The following is a 23,479-nucleotide window of genomic DNA, read 5'->3' as shown; positions in this document are numbered from 1 at the left end:
CAACTTATAGCTTCTAATTTTTAGTTTCTAATTTGTAACTTGCAACTTGTAATTTTTTTTTTTTTTTTTTTTCATCTGTGCAGGTCAATTTTTTTTTTTTTTTTTTCATCTGTGCAGGTCAATTTTTTTTTTTTTTTTTTCATCTGTGCAGGTCAATTTTTTTTTTTTTTTTTTTTTTTCAAATTATTCCTCATTTTAGCTTGTAACTGAAAAAAACCCTGGTGTGTGTGCATCAATTTTAAAGCAAACTATGGACACATTTGTCCCTTTTTCAATTTTCGCAAAGTTTTAGTCCATTTCAGTTTTATATAACGCATTCCCATCATTTGGAGGGGGGGTTTGGTAAAAATACGTTATATTTTCCAATGCAAAACTGAAAACCTGCAGACTAAGGGGGTATGACATATAAAAATGAAAGAAATGAATAACGACATTCAAAAGTTCGCGCAGGATATTGAGAAAATCAGAACATGGAAATATATATATGAGAAAAAAATAGAATTGTTTTATTTAAAAAAGTTAATTCAAAAAGAAATGTCAATGATAACAGTTGATGACAGCGCGAAGAAAACCGAATGTGAAAGTGGAAGAAATAAAACAATGGTGTTGAATTTGAACAGAGATCACAAGGAAACACCACCGACTAGTGCAAGCGCAGGAAAAAGTAAATTGTCCTTTTTTTTAGCTTCCTCCTTATCGTACGACAATTATTTTAATTTGAAAAAAACTGAAAAAAATGGAACAAAAGTGTTTGAGAAGGAAGAAGAAAAGAATAAAATTTTAAGCACAATGGAGGAGTACTCTTTGTCTGAGAAAAATAATCAAAATATGGACAAAATGAATGGCATTAAAAAAAAAATATATTTTGGAAATACAGAAAATTTTACAAATCCTGAAATGGATACTAGGAATAATTTGAAAAGTTGTGTAAATAAATCGTCAAAGGAATTTAAGAAAGGTGTAAATGAAAATATAGACCAAGTGGACATATCTCAAAATAAAGTAGAAGACGTAACAGATGCTCTTGTGCATTTACATACAGACTATTTAAGCACAGTTCCTAATGAAAACATGAAGGAGGAGGATTACGATCCACTTAATAAGGAGACGAAATGTAGCTTTATGAAATGTAAGGAAGAGGGAAAGTTGCGTTCCTTTGAAAGAGGCACAAAAGAGGATAGTAAAAAAAGTGCTTCTCACATGCATGTCAGTAGTGCTGATAATAGAAATGGTAATAATCTCAAGGATGTGAATTCTCAAAATAGAGAAGAAAAACATGGTACAGACAAAAACAACATGAACCTCAACTTTAGCAGCGCTTCTGCACATTATTATAATCACAAGTGGGCGAAGGGCAAAAAAGAACCTGCCATAGTTGATAGTAAGAGAGCCATTCATAATGGAAGAATCAAGTCTGCCTGTGCAGGTGATCATAAGGGGGAGAGTGCGAGAGAAGATGGGAACGCATATGCTCATGAACGCATCGGTGGTCTCAACTGCACCGATAACTTTCACGATAACTTCCACGATAACTTCCACGATAACTGCATCGATAACTGCATCGATAACTGCAATGACAACTGCAATGATAGGTGCAAGCACAACGCTGAGGGGTCCAATAGCAAAAGTGATAAGAAGAAGCGCCCTGAAAAAAAAGCCTCAGAACAAATGGGAGAAGAAGGCATAAATGAGGGACATTTGAAGATTATAACTGGAAAACATCAGATGGGTACAAACAATGGTAATAATGATGCAAGTGCAAGGAACTCCAGGAGGAATATCCCCAATTTCACGGGAGAAGATGATGAAAGGAATAGAAGTAAATATTTGAATCTATTCTATAAAAATGAACTTTACAACAAAATGAGTCATTTTTCTTCTTCTTCGATCGATATGAAATATGTACTTTCAAATGCACTTTTAAATTTCTCTTTAGAAAAAAAGAAGAAATATTTTACATGTATTAATAAAAAGATTAATGATCTTATAAAAACAGAAGTAACTGTGGGGATTCCAGATTTCTTAAGAGGATTTGTATGGCAAATTTTATTGCAATCGTATGAATATAAAAAGGGCAATAATGAAATGGGAGGGATTAAGGTGGGTTGTAATGGAAAGAGGAAAAGCTACTACGAATACTACTTAAGTATAAATAATAAATATGAAGTTGCAATTAAAAAAGATATGAACAGAACGTACCCAAAACATATTTTATTTAAAAATAATTATGAAAAAGGACAGAAAACATTATTTAATGTTTTAAAAGCTTATAGTAATTATAATAAAGACTTGGGTTATTGTCAAGGAATGGCTTTTATAGTTGCAACTTTTATTTTGTATATGAATGAAGAAGATGCTTTTTTTATGTTAATAGCTTTGATAGATAAATTTAAATTGAATGACTTATTTTCATCAGATATGTCTTTATTAAATGAATATTTATACATATTGGATAAATTATTATTAATCTCTTTTCCAAAAATATATTATCATTTACAGAAGGAAAATGTGCACTCAAGCATGTATGCCTCTCAGTGGTTTATAACTCTTTTTTCTTACAACATAAACATAATGTATGCCGTTCGTATATGGGACATGTTTTTTATTCACAATCACCCTTTTCTTTTTAAAGTGGCTCTTGCTTATTTTAAATTACAAGAAGAGGTAATACTACGAGAATCCTTTGAAGACATTCTGAATAGACTAAAGGTGCTGTCAAAGCACGTTGAACTGGATTTGTTAATTGAAACAGCATTAGATCTGAAGGTATCTAGAGCGTTAATTGGAAAGATATCTTCAGAATATCGAAGCACGAGGTGAAGAAGAGGACTATGCGGGTCACTTCTAACAGATGATTTAACGAATTAATCAATTAATGAGTGAGCAAATGAACGAATTAATCAGTTAATGAGTGAGCGAATGAATGATTAGCTGATCAAGCCACGGCGTGCTTCCAGTTGATGTCTTTAAGATGGAGTGAAGCAGAAAAGTAAAAAAATATAAAAAAAATCAAAAAAAAAATCCGCAGCATTTAATGCTAAGTGCGAGGGGAGAAGGAAGACATTCAAATGCATTTCTATTAATATAATAATGCCATTTTGACAAGGAATTAAAAAAAAAAAAAAAAAAAAAAACAAAAAACTAAACTACGCGAAACCAAACTAAGCGAAACGAAAAGGTCTCCCCAACAACATACGTAGCATATGTGCATAGAACAGGAAAATACAGAGAAAACATTTTCCCTTATCCCCATAAGTGTGCAAAAGTCTGCATTTGTTTAATCAGAGCGATAAACTTTTTTGGATCATTCTGAAAAGGTGATGGGGGGTGAAGGAGCAATTTATAATGTTTAATGAGTGAATAAAAAAAAAAAAAAAAAAAAAAAAAAAAAAAAAAAAAAAAAAAAATCCGCCTCCCCTATAAACAGTGGAAAATACATTCACCCATAGAAATATTAGTATATATATATATATTATACACACACAAACTGAGAAAACTATCCAGTGTACACACTTAAATGGGGTTATAAATCCATGAAGTCATCAGAAAAATCGTCTAAGGATAGGTAAAAATCGTCCATAAAGAAAGAAATGAATTCTGAAAAAGGGAAGAAATATATATAGACAGACGGGTAGAAAATAAAACCCCACAAGATTGCAGAGAGATATACCATGGGAATATATTTGGTGGGGTGTGAGATGGATATAGCCATGTTTTCCCACGGGAAAGTAAATGTATATAGAACACTATAACAAAGGTGCCCATCCAGAATGATACAACTCTGGACATTTTTATCAAGTACCGTCTATACTCCATATGTACTGCTTTGCGTTATCATTATACAGATTTGGCAAATGGGAGAAATTTTTTTTTATGTTTTCATTTTTGTAAAAACTTTCTTGTCTTTCTTCATTATTCTTTAGAAGGCAGCAGAAGTGCATTATGTTTATATATAGCTCCCACACCTGTATTGGATACAATAAGGAATATAAATCTAAATTAGAAACAGTAAAAAAAGCAAAAAATGAAGACAAATGTGGATGAGAGGAAATGCAAAACTGGTAGAGAGTCCACACCACTCCAAAGGGGGAAAGGCCGGGGGATGTAAGAAATCACGAATGGGCAATAATTGTTTTGTAGACTCAGGAGGGGTTAACACGCACATATATGGTTGCATGCATATGTATATGGTCTGGTGGACGGATGTAAGCTCGTGTTAATTTGACCTCATCCACATAGTTGTACTCCCCTGGGGGAATCGAAACCTTGGGTTGCTCCTTGTTATAGTCGAAAAAGAAAAACTGATCAGTTACATTTTGTTTATTTAATTCACTGAAATACAATATTTTGACAGCAGATACATTTGGTATTTCGTTCAGATGTTTTATGAAACGAAATATATCTTTAGTGTCATGAGATTCTAACAACATAATGGCATAGATATTTACAAAAAGACAAATGCCCGTGATTATATTTTTATACTTTTCCTGAAGGACATTTTTCAGAGTTTCATTTGTACATTTTTTTTTATTTGCATCCTTTGGTATTTGAAAAAGCATTAAAAATCTACTATACTGTTTTTCTTCTTTTAATTTTTTTTTAAACACGTTGAATAGAGAAATGTTACTTTTTTCTTTTTCACTTTCGAGACTGTAATCAGTTTCGATGTTCACAAAGGCCTCCTTAAATTCATTCGTATTCTTACATTCCTTAAACAGGATGTTTTTATTTTGGGCGCTTGGTATTTCGTTACTTTTCTTTTCATGCAATAGCACTCTTTTTTTTTTTTCGCTCATTTTGTTAGAGAAGGAACAGTTGTCACGTTGGCTTGCGAGATGACCCCCCCCCCCCCTCTCCCCCCCTACGCGTGAGTCGATCGGTAAGGTGATCATATGATGTGTATCCAAGCCGGTTTAATGGATTCATGTATATGATCTACGTCCAAGCTGATTGAATGGACTAACGTATATGATCTTCCCACAGTGTGCATCTAAAGGGATGATATAAAATATGGAGAAACTTTTGTCTTAACGCATACTTCTTGAACATCCTATATATATGGTGTATAGCATGTTGAGTGACTTGTAATTTAAGCGGTGGTGGAAAGGGGGGCGGGGGGGAGTTTTTTTTTTTTTTTTTTTTTTTTTTTTTTAGGACGAAACAAAATGTTTGAGCGTACACACGTTTTTACATGCACACTTGCATGCATATGTTCATACATATATGCACATATGTATATATAATATACTCAATGGTCTTCCCTCTCTTCTTTCACATAGAGGTTAATTATACAAAGATCATTGGTGCATAAAATGGGGACTTGTCTTTTTTTTTTTTTTTTTTTACATTTTATTTGAGGACCATTTTGCGTAATGCATTTTTATATGACTCAAGTTAGCGATTATGAAATTAATTAAAAAGAAAAAAAAAAAAAAAAAAAAAAAAAAAAAAAAAAAAAAAAAATTAAAACATTAAAAAAAAAAATAAAAAAATTTTGAAATTATAAAAAAAAAAAAAAAAAAAAAAAAAAAAAAAAAAAAACGGTAAACATTTGCTGCTTTGTGAAAACTGTTATGAAAATTTTGGCTGTTTAAAAAAAAAAAAAAAAAATGAGCAGTGAACAGGAAGCAGTAAATAATGAGTAGTAAACAGTAAACAGCGAACAACATACAAAAGCATAGTAATAAAAATAACAAATTCGTAGTACGATGGTAATTAATAAACAGAACAGTAAAAAAAAAAAAAAAAAAAAAAAAAAGTAGGGATATAACTGTTTTGAAATATAATTGAAATTCGTGTATTGCATACATGCATTTATACGTGTGTGCACGTAGGTCATGCAGAAGGAAAATGTACACCTATTCTGAAAAATTCACAAAGGGGATGCGTTTGATTCATTACGTCGATTTTACACACCAATACTGCCATACCACTTTCACATATGCCACCTGCACACGTCGCGTTTTATCACCTTTTAAGGATGCGTTAAAAATAAGGCTATAATATAGTCCTTCAACAAATGAAAAGTTTTTTTTTTTTTTTTTTTTTTTTTTAAATAATGAAAATCTCGGCAGAACGGCGTTGCAACAAATTGAAATGCGTCTGGTTAACACAAAAGGTGTATAATGCAATTTGTATATTTATGTAAGAACCGATTATTGACAAGAAGAGATGTGTCAGTGAATTCCTCATCTTTCTTCCTCTTTTCTTCTATTTCTTCCTCTTTTCTCCTATTTCTTCCTCTTTTCTCCTATTTCTTCCTCTTTTCTCCTCTTTCTTCCTCTTATCCCCTCTTTTCCCCTCTTTCTTCCTCTTTTGCTCCTCTCATTCCTAGATTATCTTCTGACTTGCCGAAAGAAAAAGCAATTATTATTAACAATTCCTTTTAGTTCCCGTTCTGTTCATACAAATCCTGGATGATAGGTTTTGCATAAGTATTGTATGTAGATTCATCCAATTTACTCATTCGTATAATTCGTCCTTCATATTTCCGGTTCGACATATTCATTATACTACTATCAACTGAAGCTGCATTTTCAAATTCTATTATAACATCTCCAATATTAAACGGTGTCGTTTGTGCATATTTTTCTGAAATTAAAATGGCATTAATAATTATTCCTTGAGAATGAAATCCATCTTTTATATCTTCCAAAATAGAACCGTAATCTTCATCATTAACTGATTCTGCTGAAACAATTTCTAAAACTCGTAGATATTTTGTTTCTATGTTGTTTTGACTAAAATCCATATAATTTTTTTCTCCTTCTTCCTCTTCATCTTCTGCTTCTCCTCTCAAAAGAGATAGTGGTGGAGTACCAGGAGGTGGGGGAGGTTTATTGTATATATTGCTAAGGTTATTCAAATTGTGTATACTACTTGTGCCACTTAATATACCACTTGTATTACTAGGTGGATACAAACCATTTGAATTATTCAATGCACCTAGTAATGAATTACCACCATTGTTAATATTTTGTTTCGTAGTAGTATTTTGCAGTACTGCTGTTTGATTATGCTTTACTGTGTTTGTTGAATAATCATTTGGTCTCGATACCTTAAGAGCTACACCTTTACATAACATACCATCCATAGTTAAGGCTCTTTCTGTTTCTTCAACTGTGGAAAATTCAACAAATCCATAATTTCCTTTATCTTTCGCAAACCATACGTAGAGAACTGGATTAATTTTTTCATCATTACAAAATTTTCTTTTCCTCATTTCATCCCAGACGGTTTCTTGAAAATCATTTTCTGTTAAACCTAAATGCAGTGGTAAATTACCAAAATATAATCTTCTCAATTTTCTTGTTGAATTCATAACTGCTGGATCTAAATGAGATGTACATGACTGATTAGTTTTGGCTACCCATTGAAATCCATCCCAAAAAACGCTAGTAGTTTCATGACCTTCCATATCTGCTAACTTCTTAAATCCTCCTGCTTTTTTAATGCACTCTGCTTGTAATTTTCTTCTTCTTCGTTCTCTAGATCTTGAACGCTCATGGGATGATGATAAATTCTTATTAAGTCTACTCGACATCATTTTCCTTCTTTTCTCTTCCCTTTCTCTTTTTTCTCTCCTTTCTCTTCGTTCTCTCCTCTCTCTTCGTTCTCTCCTCTCTCTGCTTTCTCGGCTTTCTCTCCTATCTCGGTTTTCTCTCCTATCTCGGATTTCTCTGCTTTCTCGGTTTTCTCTCCTATCTCGGATTTCTCTACTTTCTCGGCTTTCTCTCCTATCTCGGCTTTCTCTCCTATCTCGGTTTTCTCTGCTTTCTATCCTTTCTCTCCTATCTCGGTTTTCTCTGCTTTCTATCCTTTCTCTCCTATCTCGGTTTTCTCTGCTTTCTAGCCTTTCTCTCCTTTCGCTTCGTTCCCAGGGATCGGAATGATCATACAGTTCACGACGCTCATTTCGATAGTCACGTTCGTGTCTCTCACCTCTATAATTTCTTTCTTGTCTCTCATCGTGGCATTCCATTTCATGCCTCTCCCCTCGATAATAACATTCCCCTCTTCTTCTTTCAGTTCTTCTTTCTTCGTCTGTAGAATTATGTTCACTTCGTTTGTTATAAGATTCCACAGAATAATTATTACTAGATCTGCTTCTGTCTCTATGTTCCTTATTGTCATTAAGATATATTTCACCCCTTGTGTCATTCTCTATTGAGTTCTCTTTCGAATGGTAAGAATAAGATCTACTTCTCCGTGTTCTTTTAGAATTATAAATCTCCCGATGGTACCTAAGATCAGACATATCAAAATGGGTACACAAGTCATATAAGTGTAAATGTGATATAAGGAAAAGGTTCCTTTTTTTTTTTTTTTTTTCACTTCCATTTGCAATACACCAAATGTGTATCTGAACAGGATATACAAATTACACAAACGTGTAGATAAAATTCCTCGAAAGTTATCTCAGTTCCAAAACTGGTGATAAGTTTTCATTTGGTACTCCTTTTTTAACTCCATTATCTATGCACAACCAAATCTACACACATTCTACTTTTTACATACTGAGTAAAAAATTTCCCATATAATACTAGCACATGAGAAGACGAAGAAGAAGGGAAAAAAAAAAAAAAAAAAATTGGTACACTTGTGTGTATGCATATAAGTATGATATATCTTCTCTCTCATTACATACCTTTCCACATCTTTGTCATTGCTGTGCCCTGTCCTCTCATCGTTGCTTCCTTCGTATGAATATTTAGATCCCCTTCTCCTGTTCCTCTCAAATTCCATTTGGTTAATTTGTGCGTGAACAGAAATGAAGGAATGCGTCCGGGAAATCACGGGGCAAATCGGTTATAAGCCAAATCGGTTATACGCCAAATTGGTTATACGCCAAATTGGTTATACGCCAAATTGGATATACGCCAAATTGGTTATACGCCAAATTGGTTATACGCCAAATTGGTTATAAGCCAAATCGAAAAAACGACGGAACTACAACGATGTCGCTGCAACACAGCGAATGGAATAAAAACTGAAAAAAAAAGTGTATGGAAAAAAAAAAAAAAAATTTTTTTTTGTTTTTCTTTATTCTCAGTTCATTTTCCTCCTCTTTATTATTTTCTGAAGAACCAGGAATAATGAAACTTTGTGCCTGGTATATTTTTTCATCATAGGTGTATATGATAAATGAGAATATGTATATATATATATATATATATATATATTATATACATAAGTAAGAAGCGATGAGAATTGGTGGATCGTAAGAAAATATTTTGGGGAAAGGAACTCGTTTTTCACTTTATATTTATTTTTGCGATAACTTGTAGTGTATACATAATGTATGTACATATATGTATATATGCATATATGTATGACATATATATTCATATATACATATATGAATATATATTGCACGCCCCCCCATCACACCCCGTAGCACTTCTTATTATTTACATATATTGCTTCTTACATGTATGTAATTATTTGCAGGGAACGTTAGATGCAAATTTTTCCTCATCTGCACGCATAATAAATCCTTACATATGTAACATGTCCCATGGTATATATATGTATCCAAAAAAGTATGCACAAAATGAGTGATAAATATGTTATTACTTACTTTACTGCATATGTGAAGTTTAAATAAAAATTTTTCTTATGGGAGATTATTCTGTATTATAATAAAAAGTGCTTCATTCCATGACATCTAAAAATGGCGTTTCCTTTTTTTTTTTTTTTTTTTTTTTTTTTTCTCTTCCAATGAATTAATTTTATTTAAAAAAAGAAAAAAAAAAAAACTTTGGAAGAAGTACATTTTTTCATCAACCGATTTATTCCCTTTCTGTGGTACAATGTAAAATTTGGGTTATATATATATGTATTTATATACATGTATTTATATACATGTATTTATATATATGTATTTATATATATGTATTTATATATATGTATTTATATATATGTATTTATATATATATATATATATTTATGTATATATATTTATATATACAAGTTAAGGTGGGAATCCCGGTGTAATGTACGGTATATGGTTAATTGGTAGACGTACACTAAGAATGTACTCACAAAAGTGTAGCATATACGTACAAGTAATATACCTGTATAGATACATACAGACATATATATGATCGCACATTTGCATGTGTATTGTAGTATAGTCTTTTTTGTAGGACACTTTTATTAATCATCGAATTGGAAGAATTGGGTTGGGAGAATTATGAGTTTTTTTTTTGTTTTTTTTTTTTACTTCCTATTTTTACTTCCTATTTTTACTTCCTATTTTTACTTCCTATTTTTACCTCCCCTTTTTACTTCCTCTTTTTACTGCCTATTTTTTAAACCCCTAGTCAAACTGTGGCATATGAACATTAAGCACACTTTTTTTAATAATCAAATGGACAAAGGTAAAGTTTAAAAAGGGTAGGGGAAAAGGTAACTAATAAGCACAACTAAAATGGCTAAATATATTTATATATAAATGGCAAAAAAAAAAAGAAAAAAAAAAAAAATTAAAAGAATTAAAAAAAAAATATTTACAAATTTAGGCCGTAGGATAAGGCCGCCACTAATTATGTACATAACACATGGACGATACTTTGCTAACTTGTGGAATATCAAACAGTTGAAAGATCAGAAACTTTCTTAAAATTTTTAAGAGATAAATAAGGGAAGGGTTTCTCTCTCAAAAATTCCATTCTTTTCAATGATACTGTTTTCCCGTACAATGCAGTCTATTAGCTGAAAATTAAAAAAAAAAAAAAAAAAAAAAAAAAAAAAAAATTAATTTATATAGTGGTGAAGTAATAATCAAATGATGGCTAAATAATGAACGAATGAGACAACTACTAATGGGGATGAGATGAAAAAAAAAAATGTGGAATGTTCATATTTAGGGATATGCCATTGTTTTGTTTGCATATAGGGGACGACTACCAGTATGTGTTCTTCCGACTCGACATTTCGAACAGAATAAAAATTAACTAGTTTATTATTCCATTATTTTCATTCTGTTCAGTTGCGTACGCTTTTAATCCCTTACCTTGCAATTGTCTTCAATGATGACATTATTACAAATAATGGAATTCTGAATTTGACAATTCTCATTTATAGTTATGTTATCCATAAATATGCTTCTGCTAACTGAAGAGTTTCTTTTTATTTTCACGTTTTTCCCTGAAAAAAAAAAAAAAAAAAAAAAAAAAAGGGGAGAAGAGGGAATATTCTTCAGTGGGGTGCATCCTTTTATGTGTGTAAAATATAAAATACTTCTATTCGTCTACATAATTAAACATGCACAATATGCATGCATCTATACACTCGATCATTACACACAAACATTGCACAAGATCACTACAAATGTATTTACCGAGTACAGATTTTTTAAGAGTTATATTTTCCTCATGTTCGAAATGGCTATTTATTACGCAATCCTTATACTGACATGTGGAAAAGGGTGAAAATTAATATAATGTAATATAATGTAATATAATGTAATATAATATAATGTAAAATAATGTAAAATAATGTAAAATAATATAATGTAATATAATATAAAATAATAAAATAAAAAAAGGCGTGGGAAAAAATAATCTTTGGTAGTGTTTCCAAATTAAAATTCAGCATTTTATGGCATAAGTATGTCATGTACAATTTGTTGATTATTTCATAAAGGTGTTTATCTTCTGGTTACACTCCTCGTATAAGTGCTAGGTGTATGAATTTTTCTTGCAAACATACCAACTGATTGTTGTCATTCATCAGAAATAAACAGTACGGTGGGAGCACATTTTTCAATTGTTCATGTCTTGAAACGCAAAACTGAAGACGGGAGAGGGGAGCGAGTTCAATTGGTGTACATAAGCATATGCAGATAATGTTTATTTTCACAACTCTCCTCTCGTTCCACCCTTTGCAGAGAAGAGAAGAGAAGAGAAGAAGTACGTACGTGTAAAAACTCCTTTTCCCTCTTGTCATTCGGAACTTACAAGTAAATTAGCCTTTATAAAATTAGACAGGTTATTTATTCGTTGACAAAACCCATTGCTCTTAGGTTGCACATAGCAAACCACGCTTTCTACATTTTCCTGCTGAGCGATTTAAATTGGGGAATGTTTTCATAAATGTTTTCATAAATGTCTGCATAAATGTTTGCATAAATATGTGCATAAATGTTTGCATAAATATGTGCATAAATGTATGCTATACGGACACATGTATCGCCATTCAAATGGTGGTGTTTTTTTTTTTTTTTTTTTTTTTTTTTTTCCACTCCTAAATATATGTTACATGATCGATGGGGTTACATTGGGTCGCGTTTCCTTCCTTTGGGTCAAGCCCATTGTCATCATGTCCATCTTCATACTTATTAATTAATGTTTTATACATATTAAATTTGAATTCTGATTTGGAGTAATATGCTACGATTCGATGAATGAGAATGCAAAAGGAAGGGTAAAGTGTCGAAAGGTGTCGAAAAGTTTCCAAAAGTTTCGAAGACACAACTAGATACAAACACGTACATGTATATGTACATACATGGAAACGATGAGTACACGGAATCAAACGGTTTCAGTGCAATTAGAACTTTTTTCCTTTACCTGCTGCTCTTGGTGTGTTTTGTATTTTTACTAAATATGGTATAAGATCGTACTGGAACGGATTGGAAAAAGTGAGAAAAAAAAAAAAAAAAAAAAAAAAAAAAAGAGGTTTATGTAAAATTGTGTAAAAATATTCTGATGTGTTTGTGTTTCGGAAGAATACACATATTTTCTTTAATTACTCATATAATGTATATAAAGAAACGCATTTCATTTTTTCATTTTTCATGAATACAAACCTTAATGCTACTAAAGTCATTTTTATGCTCCATAATATCCAAAACATAATTTTTAAATATGTACACATGGCCATCTAGCAAATCTGTTTTTAGTATAAAATTTTTATGAGCTAGTAAATTGATTTTACTTATTTTTAATCTTCCATTCTGCTTCATGGATAATGCATCCTTTATACTCACAACTTTGCTGTTCTTGTCTATGCATACCCATACATTATTTTCTAAATTTAGGTATTCTTCTTTTATCTCTTTTTTCTTTTTATCGACACTTGCTCGGTTCTCTTCTAGAAGTAGTAGTGCACATATAGCTCTTTCACCTCTGAACAAATCTAACACACATTTGGGGACAAAAAAAAAGAAGCTATTTCTAACTGATTGCACACAAGCATGACAAACGAAACAACTGTGGAATAAAACACAATTTGTCACTTCAACAAATGTTTCATATAATTTTACTTGCTAGAGAATGAAAATCAACAAATCCAAGAATGTCACAATTAACAACTATAAAATCGGACTACGTTAGGGAAAAAAAAAAAAAAAAAAAAAAAAAAAAAAAAAAAAAAAAAAAAAAAAAAAAAAAAAAAAAAAAAAAAAAAAAAAAAAAAAAAAAAAAAAAAAAAAAAAAAAAAAAAAAAAAAAAAAAAAAAAAAAAAAAAAAAAAAAAAAAATTAAATAAAAAATAAAAAAGGGACAAAAAAAAAGAAGCTATTTCTAACTGATTGCACACAAGCATGACAAACGAAACAACTGTGGAATAAAACACAATTTGTCACTTCAACAAATGTTTCATATAATTTTACTTGCTAGAGAATGAAAATCAACAAATCCAAGAATGTCACAATTAACAACTATAAAATCGGACTACGTTAGGGAAAAAAAAAAAAAAAAAAAAAAAAAGGAAAAGAAAAGAAATAATAATAATAGTAGCAACAATAGCAACAATAGCATTAATAGCAACAATAGCAATAATAGCAATAATAGCAATAATAGCAACAATAGCAATAATAGCAATAATAGCAATAATAGCAATAATAATAAACAGGTATGCACCACTTCTCTGGAGGAGTCACACGATTGATGTTCACTGCATAGACGTGTTCACAAAATATTAAATGGGATTAATTCATGGGTCTATATAAACATCTGTGTATTCCTAGATGCACAAATTTATTGCTGTTTTTGCACACCGATTTTATGTGCACACATGTAGTACCTTTAGCTTGTTCCTCATTTGAAGTAAACACTGGATTGAGCCCAGATCCTCGTTGTTGCTTGTCGAGTATTGTTCTATATCTATACAATAACTATTTATATTCTTCTTCTCATCCAATTTGTAATTCTCTGGGAATGTCTCATTAATGTAGTTGACCATATCATCATAATACTTGGAGTTAACTACAATTGTAATGTATTTCAACTTCTGTTCAATTAAATTTTTTAGTATGTAATATATCATACATCTGTTGCCTATCTTTATTAGCCCTTTACATGTACTGTCACATAATTCACTTGCAAAATCATTTTCATCATTTGTTAAAATTACAACTTGAAATTCAACGAAAGTACCTACTGGTACTGTGGAATTATTTGGACTCGTTTTTTCCATTTTCCACGTGTAAAAAAAAAATATGAAATGAAGTAAAATGAAGTGAAGAAAAATAAAAATGGGGAATATAAATATGCAAAGTGGAATATGCAAAATGGAATATGCAAAATGGAACATGTAAAATAGCACATGTAAAATAGCACATGTAAAATAGCACATGTAAAATAGCACATGTAAAATAGCACATGTAAAATAGCACATGTGCAATATGGCAAGATAACAAAACAACAACAACAAAAAAAAGGACTTTCTGTATATACAGAATAAAAAAAAATAAATAAATAAAATACTAAAAATTGACAATATTCCCCACAAATTTTTGTATTCATAAAATGAAACTCAAAGGGGGTCTTTTAAAGGGAAAAAAAAAATTGTTAAGCTTCCATCTCCAAAGTGCTATGGTACAAAAAAGTTTTAACATTTCTGATGACACGTTACACGAAAAATGGAGAAAAAAAAAAAAAAAAAAAGGGAACAGATGAGGTAGCAAGAAAGAAAGTAAATGAAATCAAAGGTGGAAAGCAAAAAAAAAAAAAAAAAAAAAAAAAAAAAAAAAAAAAAAAAAAAAAAAAAGAAAAAAAAAAAAAAAAAAAAAGGGAAAAAAAGAGGAAAAAAAAAAAAAAAAAAAAAAAAAAAAAAGGGGAAAAAAAAAAAAAAAAAAAAAAAAAAAAAAAAAAAAAAGGGAAAGGGAAAGGAGACGGAGAAGTAGGAAGAAGAGAGTAGTGCAAGAACAGAGAGGAGAGAGAAATCTAAAAGGAATCTTTCTGGAGTGCAAAAATAAAAGAGGAAGAAAAAAAAAAAAAAAAAAAAAAAACGGGAAAATATATTCTCATCATATACATGAAAGAACAAAACAATGCAAAGCGTATTTTTCCTCCTCCTGCCCCCACATGGGCATATTAACACGTATTGTATTTCTACAAATAATGAAGAAAAATTAATAAAAAAAAAAAAAAAAAAAAAAAAAGAAAAAAAAAAGACTCATAATTTTTATTATATTATAAAAACCATACCATTTATTGGGGGGGTTTCTTTGGTGATGCTTTTCTCATTACTACTACCAACCACCACCATCCCTTTTCTTTTTTTTTTTTTTTTTTACGAATTGTAAATGTCGAGATGGGGGTAGGGTGAAACGTTGCATGCTTACATTTATATAAGTTCCATACCTAGATGCATGGAGAAATTAGATACCGCTCTTATGTGTATATATAATCAATGTGACAAACGAATTTTCTTATTAACCTTTCCATACCGAAGGCACGTTTTGTTAATACTACACTGTGGAGGAATATGTATGAAAGTTTAACAAGCAGAGGGGGTGGAAGAGACTCGTAGAACGGAAAAAAAGAAAAGAAGAAAAGAAGTGCATACATTAAAGGGGTATTTTTATGCTACCCTCTAAATGAGTTTGTAAAAACATAAACATGTGATATGTCACATGGGAAGAGATACGGTTCGACAGAAAGAGGAGGAAGAAACTGTATATTTTTTTTGCATAAGTTTACATTTGCGAGTGGTGCTCCCCGGGGGAAGCGCTTAGGATATGTCTATAATAGAGGATTGAGCGGTTATGTACATATATATATATATATATATATATATATAGAGAGAGAGAGAGAGAGACTGCGCTACAGCCATTTGGAAGGGGGCGAACAAAGAGAAACTACGTTAATGATGTGTATACAAATATGATGACAAAGGAGAGCAACGAAATGGCTGAAAGTTGCAACAATAAAATAAAGGTTTTGTAAAAATTAAATTTATATGCATCTTTTGTCTTTTCATAATGTGCACTTTTGTGAATACTACTAAATGACAACATATTTTTTTCTGATATTTCATTTTGTGTGTGATGAGTGTGTAATATATTTTTTATATTCCTCTTTGTAATTATATTATGATAAATTTCTGGATTCAAAATTTGTTCCTCTTTCTGTTTATTGTATGCATTTACTAGGATTTCCTTTTCGGTACTCAAATTATTGTTCATTCGCTGTTCCACTCCATTTTGCTTAGTTCTCTTCTCATAATATGCAATGGCAACATCATATGTATTTTTTAAATCCGTTTTGAATTTGTTTAATTGTTTGGAAGTCTCCTCAATATCGTTATATGCATATTCGCTTCCCTCCGTTCTTCTCCCTCCTTGTCTTATTTGTATTCTTTTACTTTGGCTTGGTAATTCATTTTCTTGATCTATAGTTTTTTCACTTATTTTACAGTTGCTTCCAAAACGGGTACTTATTATGTTGTGATGATCTTCATCCGGTTTACTGAAGAATACCTTTGCTTCTTTGTTAGACATGTTGTATTCGTCAATTTTGATGTTTCCATCGGAACATTGCTTATCACGGGGGAAATTTTTGTCCTTGCTGAGGAGACAGCTTTCACCACTCTTCTTTCCATCAGTGAGATATACACTCTCTTCTACTGTATTGCCCAAAACATATCGATGATGAGAATCTCGAACGACATTCATACCAAGGTTTTTTTCATCTCCATTGAGATGTTGCATGTTCTGATAGTTGGTATAATTTTTTGCAAAGTGTTCTTTGTATTGTCCTTCTCGTGTTTCTGTTTTTAATTCATTAATTGTATCATTATGTTTATCTTTGGATCGAGAATCTTTAGGATTTTCTCTTGTGTGGAATTCCTTTTCTTTAGAAGTAGTTGTTGCTGCATTTAAAATATTCCTTAATTTATAAAATGCGCTGGTACCTATTTTTTCCACTCCTTTGTTGGCCTTAATTGCTTTTAAAAAAGAATCATCATTGATATATTTGCTGAAGTGTATATTATCTGCTATGAGAAAAAACCCCACATCTGTGTCATTTTTTAGAGAGAGATAATTTTCCTGTACATATTTGTTGTAAATATAATTTAAAATGATCAAATCGTTTCTTTCGTTTTTAATTTCTTCTTCTGTGTAGTTTTTATGTATATGTTTTTTTTTTTTAAGTACTACATTTTCATAAATTTCTTTAAAAATATTATAATCTATTTTTTTCTCCACCAATTTCACAATTTTCGTTCTGTCCAAATTTAATATACATAATGTAAATAAAAGTTCAATAAGATGAACACAATTTAGGGATTCAAAATTGTTGCAACAGTCTTCAATTAAATTTGCAAATAAAATACGCTCACAAGAATTTAGTGAAAATTCATAATTGTTATTTCTTTCGTGCAAATTGTAGTATTCTTTTATCTTTCTCTTCTCATTATACTTTTTTGGGTACTTATTTTTTTGTGCATTCATTCGTAAGTCCACTTTTGCATTATCCCATTGCTTCCTCGTCTCAAAGGGTACATTCTTGCTAAGGCCGTTTTCATTCATGTCTCCGATGTTGGCACTGTTGATGTCGGTGCCCTTTACATTTCTATAAATGTTCGAGCTGTTGAACCGAGAGTTATGCACATTTGTATCCTTCCAATTACTGGTACTCCCCTTATTATTTTCTACACTTAAACTTCTACAGCTTTTCCTTTTTAAATTATCATTTTCGGGAAAATGTGAATTGTCATTATGGTTTTTGTGATCATCGGGAGGAGGGGAGGTGTAAAATTGTGTTTGATCTCTGTCCATTTTGGAGCTTCTTCCTCCCTGCTTTTGCTCATAATGCAAAAAGTTATATGCAAGAATCTTAAAAATAAGAGAGTGGCACATAGGTCTTCGATAAAAGTAGTAAGGAAACATTTTTCTGTTTTCATAATATTCACTAGCGACGGATTCATATTTTTTGTACTCATATTCAGTTGTGTTTGAAACGGCATTCCCAGATAGATGTTCCTCCTTTGTCTTCTTGACATTTTCAAAGTAACTTTTTATGATTATCACTTTCTGACAACTGAAACTGCATGAGATGGTTATAAACTCGCTCAGAGGTATAATATGCAAGATGTTTATAATGTATTCACTTAAATCTTTTAAGAATTCTGAACAGAGCACCTCGATAATGCATAAGGACCAGAGTACATTGACAAGAATTACACTTTTATTCAACTTTTTTATATTACTTCTGAAATAGTTCAACATTTTGTTAAAAAAGTAAGGATAATCATTATTTTTAACATTTAAATTTGCTAAGACACATAAGATATTTGTACACACGTACAAATTCAGATTTTCTATTTTATCATAAAAATAGGTTACAATTTGGTCTATATTTTTTTTATGACTATTATTTAAAAAATTTCTGTCATGTATACTACAAACGTGCAGGAGGTGTAGATACATACACAAATTTTCATTATTATTATCTTCTAAACTTATCATAATATTTTTATTTAAATACGTTTTACATTCTTCAAATTCGATTATGTTACAATATTTGAAAATGTAACTGACACAAAAAATTAATTCTTTTGATACATTCATATGTTCAACTTCTTTGTAAAGGATCCTTAACAAATCGATGTATTTCATGTTTTTTTTTAGAACACATAGACACCAAGCAATTTTATATATATCTACCAGAGTAATTATTTTCATATTCTCGTCTAAATAAAAACACTTTTTTTTATAATTATTATCGTTTCCATAATGACTTTTATTCGGTGGAAGTCCTTCTACAATGTTCATTTCTACACTATCTGTTTGGTTACTCTTTTTCAGTACGATTCTTTTGTTATAGAATGTGAAGAAGTTTACAGGATTAGTGTTCTCAGAAAGTGTGTTAATTTTCTTGTTTTGTGCATCAGGTGGAGAATGGGAAATGTTGTTCTTAGAAGCAGCACAATCAGAATCACCTTCCTTTATTTCTTCTCCCTCTTTTTGCTTTTCTAGCTCAACATTTTCATCATTATGTCTAATTTGTATGTAGTAGTACTTATTACTCTCATAGTTTTTCTCATTTTTGTTTTCTTTTAATAAACAAGTCTTCAAATTCAAGCAGTATAAAAATTTATTCATTAATTTTATTAACACTTTGTCTGAAATTTCGTTTCCTATCGAATTATTATTTATGGTAAAATTTAAAAAATACAATGCCAATGCGAGTAAAATGTTCATATTTTTTATTGTTATAGGAATACCATTGATAGATTCTGTAATATATTTGCAATAATCTTCATAATTATTGATACTGTTCAACTCATTCTGGTTATTTTTCTCTTTTTGCATCACATTAGAATCACATTCACCAATATTTACATTGCTATTCATCATATACCATTTTGTTGGTTTTTTCTGCTCAGATCGTTTTGAGCTACAATTTTGGCTACTTCCTTTCCTCTTATCTTTGCCATCCATGTTAATGTTATTACTTAACAAATTATTATTTTCAATTTTGTTTTTAAATATATTACTTAGTTTGTTTTCTGAAAAATACAAAGGAGGGAGGGGGAAGTTCTTCATTCCATTCTCCTTGTTTATCATTATTTCTCCGTCTTTTTCTATAGATTTTTGCGTGTATCCCAAGATTTTTTCCTCTTCCCTGCCTTGACACTTGACGATTCCCATACTGTTACTATTCCTACTGTTATTATAGCCATTTCGAACGGATATATTTTCACCTTGTAAACTCAAATTGTTACCTCTTGGCATGTGCTTTTTTTGATAAATACTCTTGTTAACTAGGTCATAATATTTACCTTCTGCATTTTTATACTCCTCACTGTCTTTCCCTCTTGTCGTACTAAGTCTGGTAATATCCATTTTTTGATTCTTCAAATATGTATTCATCCAGCCCATTCCATCCTCTCCCATCCTCTCGTTCTGTAGCAAATTGCGTGCGTATTCCCTTTCCAGGGTAGAAGTATACGGATTATTCATTTTCGACTCTTCTTCATTTGACACTCCATCCCTCAGCCTCATCTTATCAGCGTTACTTTCGTTATACATCGTGTTATATATCTCTGGCTTGTTCCTTAAGTCGCTATAATTTAGTGAAGTGCCCTTATTCAAGTGGTAATTTGAAATGTGTGCATTATTAGTTAGTGGTTCAATATTTGGTTTCTTTTTCATCTGTGAGATGCTTATTTCACTTAAATTGGCATTAAGACTGGCACCTAAATTGGTATTATCATGGACATTATTGACATTATTACTGACATTATTGACATTATTACTGACATTATTGACATTATTACTGACATCATCATTGACAATATTGTTGTCATTATGTCGGATGCTATGCAGGTTGTTATCAGCACCGTTTGCATGACCCCCCTCTTGGGCATAATTCAAAGGAGAGTCGATAATTTTACTGGAATCAGAATAAGTCGATTTTAAAAAACTGCTGTCAAACACACTACATCCCGTGTTATCTGCATTGCTCGATCTGTTAATCGTAAAATAATTACCTGACTCATGATTTCTACCGCTCAATTCTTGATTTTCACTTTGAAAATTACGTATATAACTATTTTCATTCTTACTAATGTTAACACTGTTGTTGTTAAAAATATTTATACTACTAATTAACTCAGTCTCGTTATTATATTTATTCTGTTGGTCCCTATAGAAGGAAGAATTAAAAAGTGCGCTATTTCTGTATCCATCCATTTTCATTTTACATTTTAGATTTGTATTTTCTAGCTTAGTCAGGACGCTCGGTTTTTTTCTTAAATCTTTCCTTATGGATAATTCATTTTTCAACATACTATTTCGATTGCTTAAGTAGTGCACATAGTCTTTATTTCTTTGAATTAAATTTTTTTTCTTACTATTACATTGGGTGTTATCTCCAAAATGTTTGCTCATCCGGCTGTTATAATAAAACTTGTTACTATCCTCCATGTTATATTGATGACCATCATTATTATTACTACTACTATGTGTAACTTCCGTTTTACTTACTATGGAAGTTCTAAATTTAGCTCTGCTCAATGAATTATCTCTTCCGTTTTGTTGATGTAAAAGGGTCTTGTTATTTGTACTGTATCTGTGATGTAACTGCTTAGGGTTACCACCATACCTGATGGAGGAGTTCTTCCCCCCTAAATCGTTAATGCTGTCGTACTTATTCAGCAACTCATCAATGCTAGTCATGTCAATTCCTCTGTCTCTGTCTTCTATATGCACCTGGTTTATATTACCTTGGTCATAATTTGAAAAGCCATTTTTCACACAATAGTTACCTTTTTTGTCCTCTTTAATTTTAACAAAATGTTTAAAATCGGTTACACTAGTCGAATTAGTTGAACTAGCGAAATTGGTCATATTATTTGAATTTAATATCAAATTTGTGTACATCCGTTTTTCATCATTTTGACAGTTGCCATACTTCAAGTGCACATTACTACTGCTACTATTAGTTTTAATCGCATGGGAAAAAATGGATACGTCGTTTATGTTATTGTCATAATTTAAATGCCCTTTCCGTTCATGCATTGAATAATTATTATTTGCGTTATTCATACAATTTAACTTATCATTTGGAAATTTGTTATAATTAGATTTATTTATCACATTCTTGTTCTCATAAAAATCGTTGTTACTAGTACCATTTGTGTTGTAACTAGGCTTACTTACGTTTTTAAAATCGAGACTCAATTTACTTCTTAAATATTTTTCTGCTATTTCTTCTGCAGAGCTGTTCTTAGATATGTTTAGACTTTCATAATTGTTCAAAAGGGATTTGGGTTTCCCACCACTTTTCTTACTATTTAGTGTATCATTGCTATTATTTTTGTAATTCATTTTTCTATTTGAGGCTTTTTTCTTTTTTTTTTCTCTGTGCACAACTTAGGACCTTTTTTCCTATTACATTCACTTTACCACTATAGAATGCCCTGTTCGAATTTATCTATACTATATAATTTGCCTTTCCTCAAAATTGAGGGCGTGCATTTGCTGAGACAAAAATATATGTAGCAACGCACTATTTCTCACGTTGGGTGCATGTATAAGCTTCAGTCCTTTCGAGTCGGTTATATACAAGAGAAAAAAAAAAAAAAAAAATATGCTAAAGCAAGGGAGGGGAATATGCTTGTAGGAGTCTATATGTTAGCATGTGTATATTTTTGCACGCATATACGTGTAATATGTATATACATTTCCCTTTTTCCACAAGTTTTGCCCAGACAAGTCATTAAAAAAAAAAAAAAAAAAAAAAAAAAATGAAACACGCGTTATACGAATTTTATAAAAATGCTTTGGCATCTGTCTGTCTAATATGCCCACTATTAATCTATTTTTCGTAACATTCGTGGAATTTTTTTTTTTAGATTGACCTTACGTTGATATGTACATAAAAAATATACTATATGTTGTGTATGTGCACATGAATGTTAAAACAGACATTACTCGGGTTGATGAGAAAATACTTTAAAAAAAATCATATAAAAATATTCGCGCGAAAAAGAGCAATTTTGCACAGAACATTTTTAATTATGCTTATATTAACACATTGTTTTCTACTTACATAAAACTCATAGCTCTCAACAGGAGCACGTGTTTTTTTTCGCATGTGCTTTTTTCGGGCGTGTTTTTTTTACACGTTTTTTTTTTTTTTTTTTTTTTTTTTTTTTTTTTACATTTTTCCAAAATAACGCAATAGCGGTGTAGTCATTCTCCTCTGAAATAAAAAAAAAAAAAAAAAAAAAAAAGGGGGAATTAATATCGTGTCTTTTTAAGTTACCCCGCATGGAAAATCAACTTTTTCATATCTACACTCCTGCGCATTTTTCGGCTTATTGTGGATACACACTGAAGTAAGCCTAAATGCATGTTCACACATACGTACACCCTCATTAGCTCATTCAAGGATGCTCATCGTGATGGTATTCCACTTTTTTTAAAACGAAAAATATTGTCTATCGATATGGTGACACACGTAGCTATATAAAAAAGAATATATATGTGTACATATATATATATATATATATATATGGATGGATGTAAATATAAATGAAAATAACCAGGAAGGCCATGAAAATATCTTCGCTATAATAAAAATAAAAATTGAAGGGGCAGAAATTACTCTTTTGCAATATACTGAAAAAGTAATAAACTTTTAAATATTCGATTTGTCAAATTCAGGAGAAAAAAATAAAATGTAGAAAAGGCAAAACAACGATCATTCATTCAGAAGAGATATGTGTCAGCGTTG

The 23,479-nt window shown here is 30.8% G+C and overlaps 5 protein-coding genes across 5 annotated transcripts; 1 reads left to right on the top strand and 4 right to left on the bottom strand.

Moving 5' to 3' along the window:
- Positions 1 to 411: 411 nt before the first annotated feature.
- Positions 412 to 2,820, top strand: PGO_122990 (TBC domain containing protein; the record flags this gene model as incomplete). Its single annotated transcript, XM_028689089.1, has 1 exon — positions 412 to 2,820. One exon carries the CDS (start codon positions 412 to 414, stop codon positions 2,818 to 2,820), a length of 2,409 nt encoding a protein of 802 aa, XP_028544890.1.
- Positions 2,821 to 3,523: 703 nt separating this feature from the next.
- On the bottom strand, positions 3,524 to 4,796 carry PGO_122980 (hypothetical protein, conserved; the record flags this gene model as incomplete). The annotated part of the gene is made up of 3 exons (XM_028689088.1): positions 3,524 to 3,597; positions 3,803 to 3,965; positions 4,227 to 4,796. 3 exons carry the CDS (start codon positions 4,794 to 4,796, stop codon positions 3,524 to 3,526), a joined length of 807 nt encoding a protein of 268 aa, XP_028544889.1.
- Positions 4,797 to 6,385: 1,589 nt separating this feature from the next.
- On the bottom strand, positions 6,386 to 8,745 carry PGO_122970 (RNA-binding protein; the record flags this gene model as incomplete). The annotated part of the gene is made up of 2 exons (XM_028689087.1): positions 6,386 to 8,243; positions 8,648 to 8,745. The coding sequence occupies 2 exons, from the start codon at positions 8,743 to 8,745 to the stop codon at positions 6,386 to 6,388; spliced, it is 1,956 nt and encodes a 651-aa protein (XP_028544888.1).
- A 1,884-nt stretch (positions 8,746 to 10,629) lies between these two features.
- Positions 10,630 to 14,423, bottom strand: PGO_122960 (translation initiation factor EIF-2B gamma subunit; the record flags this gene model as incomplete). Its single annotated transcript, XM_028689086.1, has 10 exons — positions 10,630 to 10,716; positions 11,018 to 11,151; positions 11,345 to 11,414; positions 11,716 to 11,796; positions 11,964 to 12,062; positions 12,265 to 12,395; positions 12,576 to 12,627; positions 12,815 to 13,143; positions 13,618 to 13,678; positions 14,031 to 14,423. The coding sequence occupies 10 exons, from the start codon at positions 14,421 to 14,423 to the stop codon at positions 10,630 to 10,632; spliced, it is 1,437 nt and encodes a 478-aa protein (XP_028544887.1).
- A 1,666-nt stretch (positions 14,424 to 16,089) lies between these two features.
- On the bottom strand, positions 16,090 to 22,068 carry PGO_122950 (hypothetical protein, conserved; the record flags this gene model as incomplete). The annotated part of the gene is made up of 1 exon (XM_028689085.1): positions 16,090 to 22,068. One exon carries the CDS (start codon positions 22,066 to 22,068, stop codon positions 16,090 to 16,092), a length of 5,979 nt encoding a protein of 1,992 aa, XP_028544886.1.
- Between the last annotated feature and the right edge of the window lie 1,411 nt (positions 22,069 to 23,479).

Source organism: Plasmodium gonderi, assembly GCF_002157705.1.
Source record: "Plasmodium gonderi DNA, contig: Chr12, whole genome shotgun sequence".
Classification (NCBI taxonomy): Eukaryota; Apicomplexa; class Aconoidasida; order Haemosporida; family Plasmodiidae; genus Plasmodium; species Plasmodium gonderi.
The sequence above is the reverse complement of the archived record's forward strand: the minus strand, read 5'-3'. Positions and strand labels throughout refer to the sequence as shown.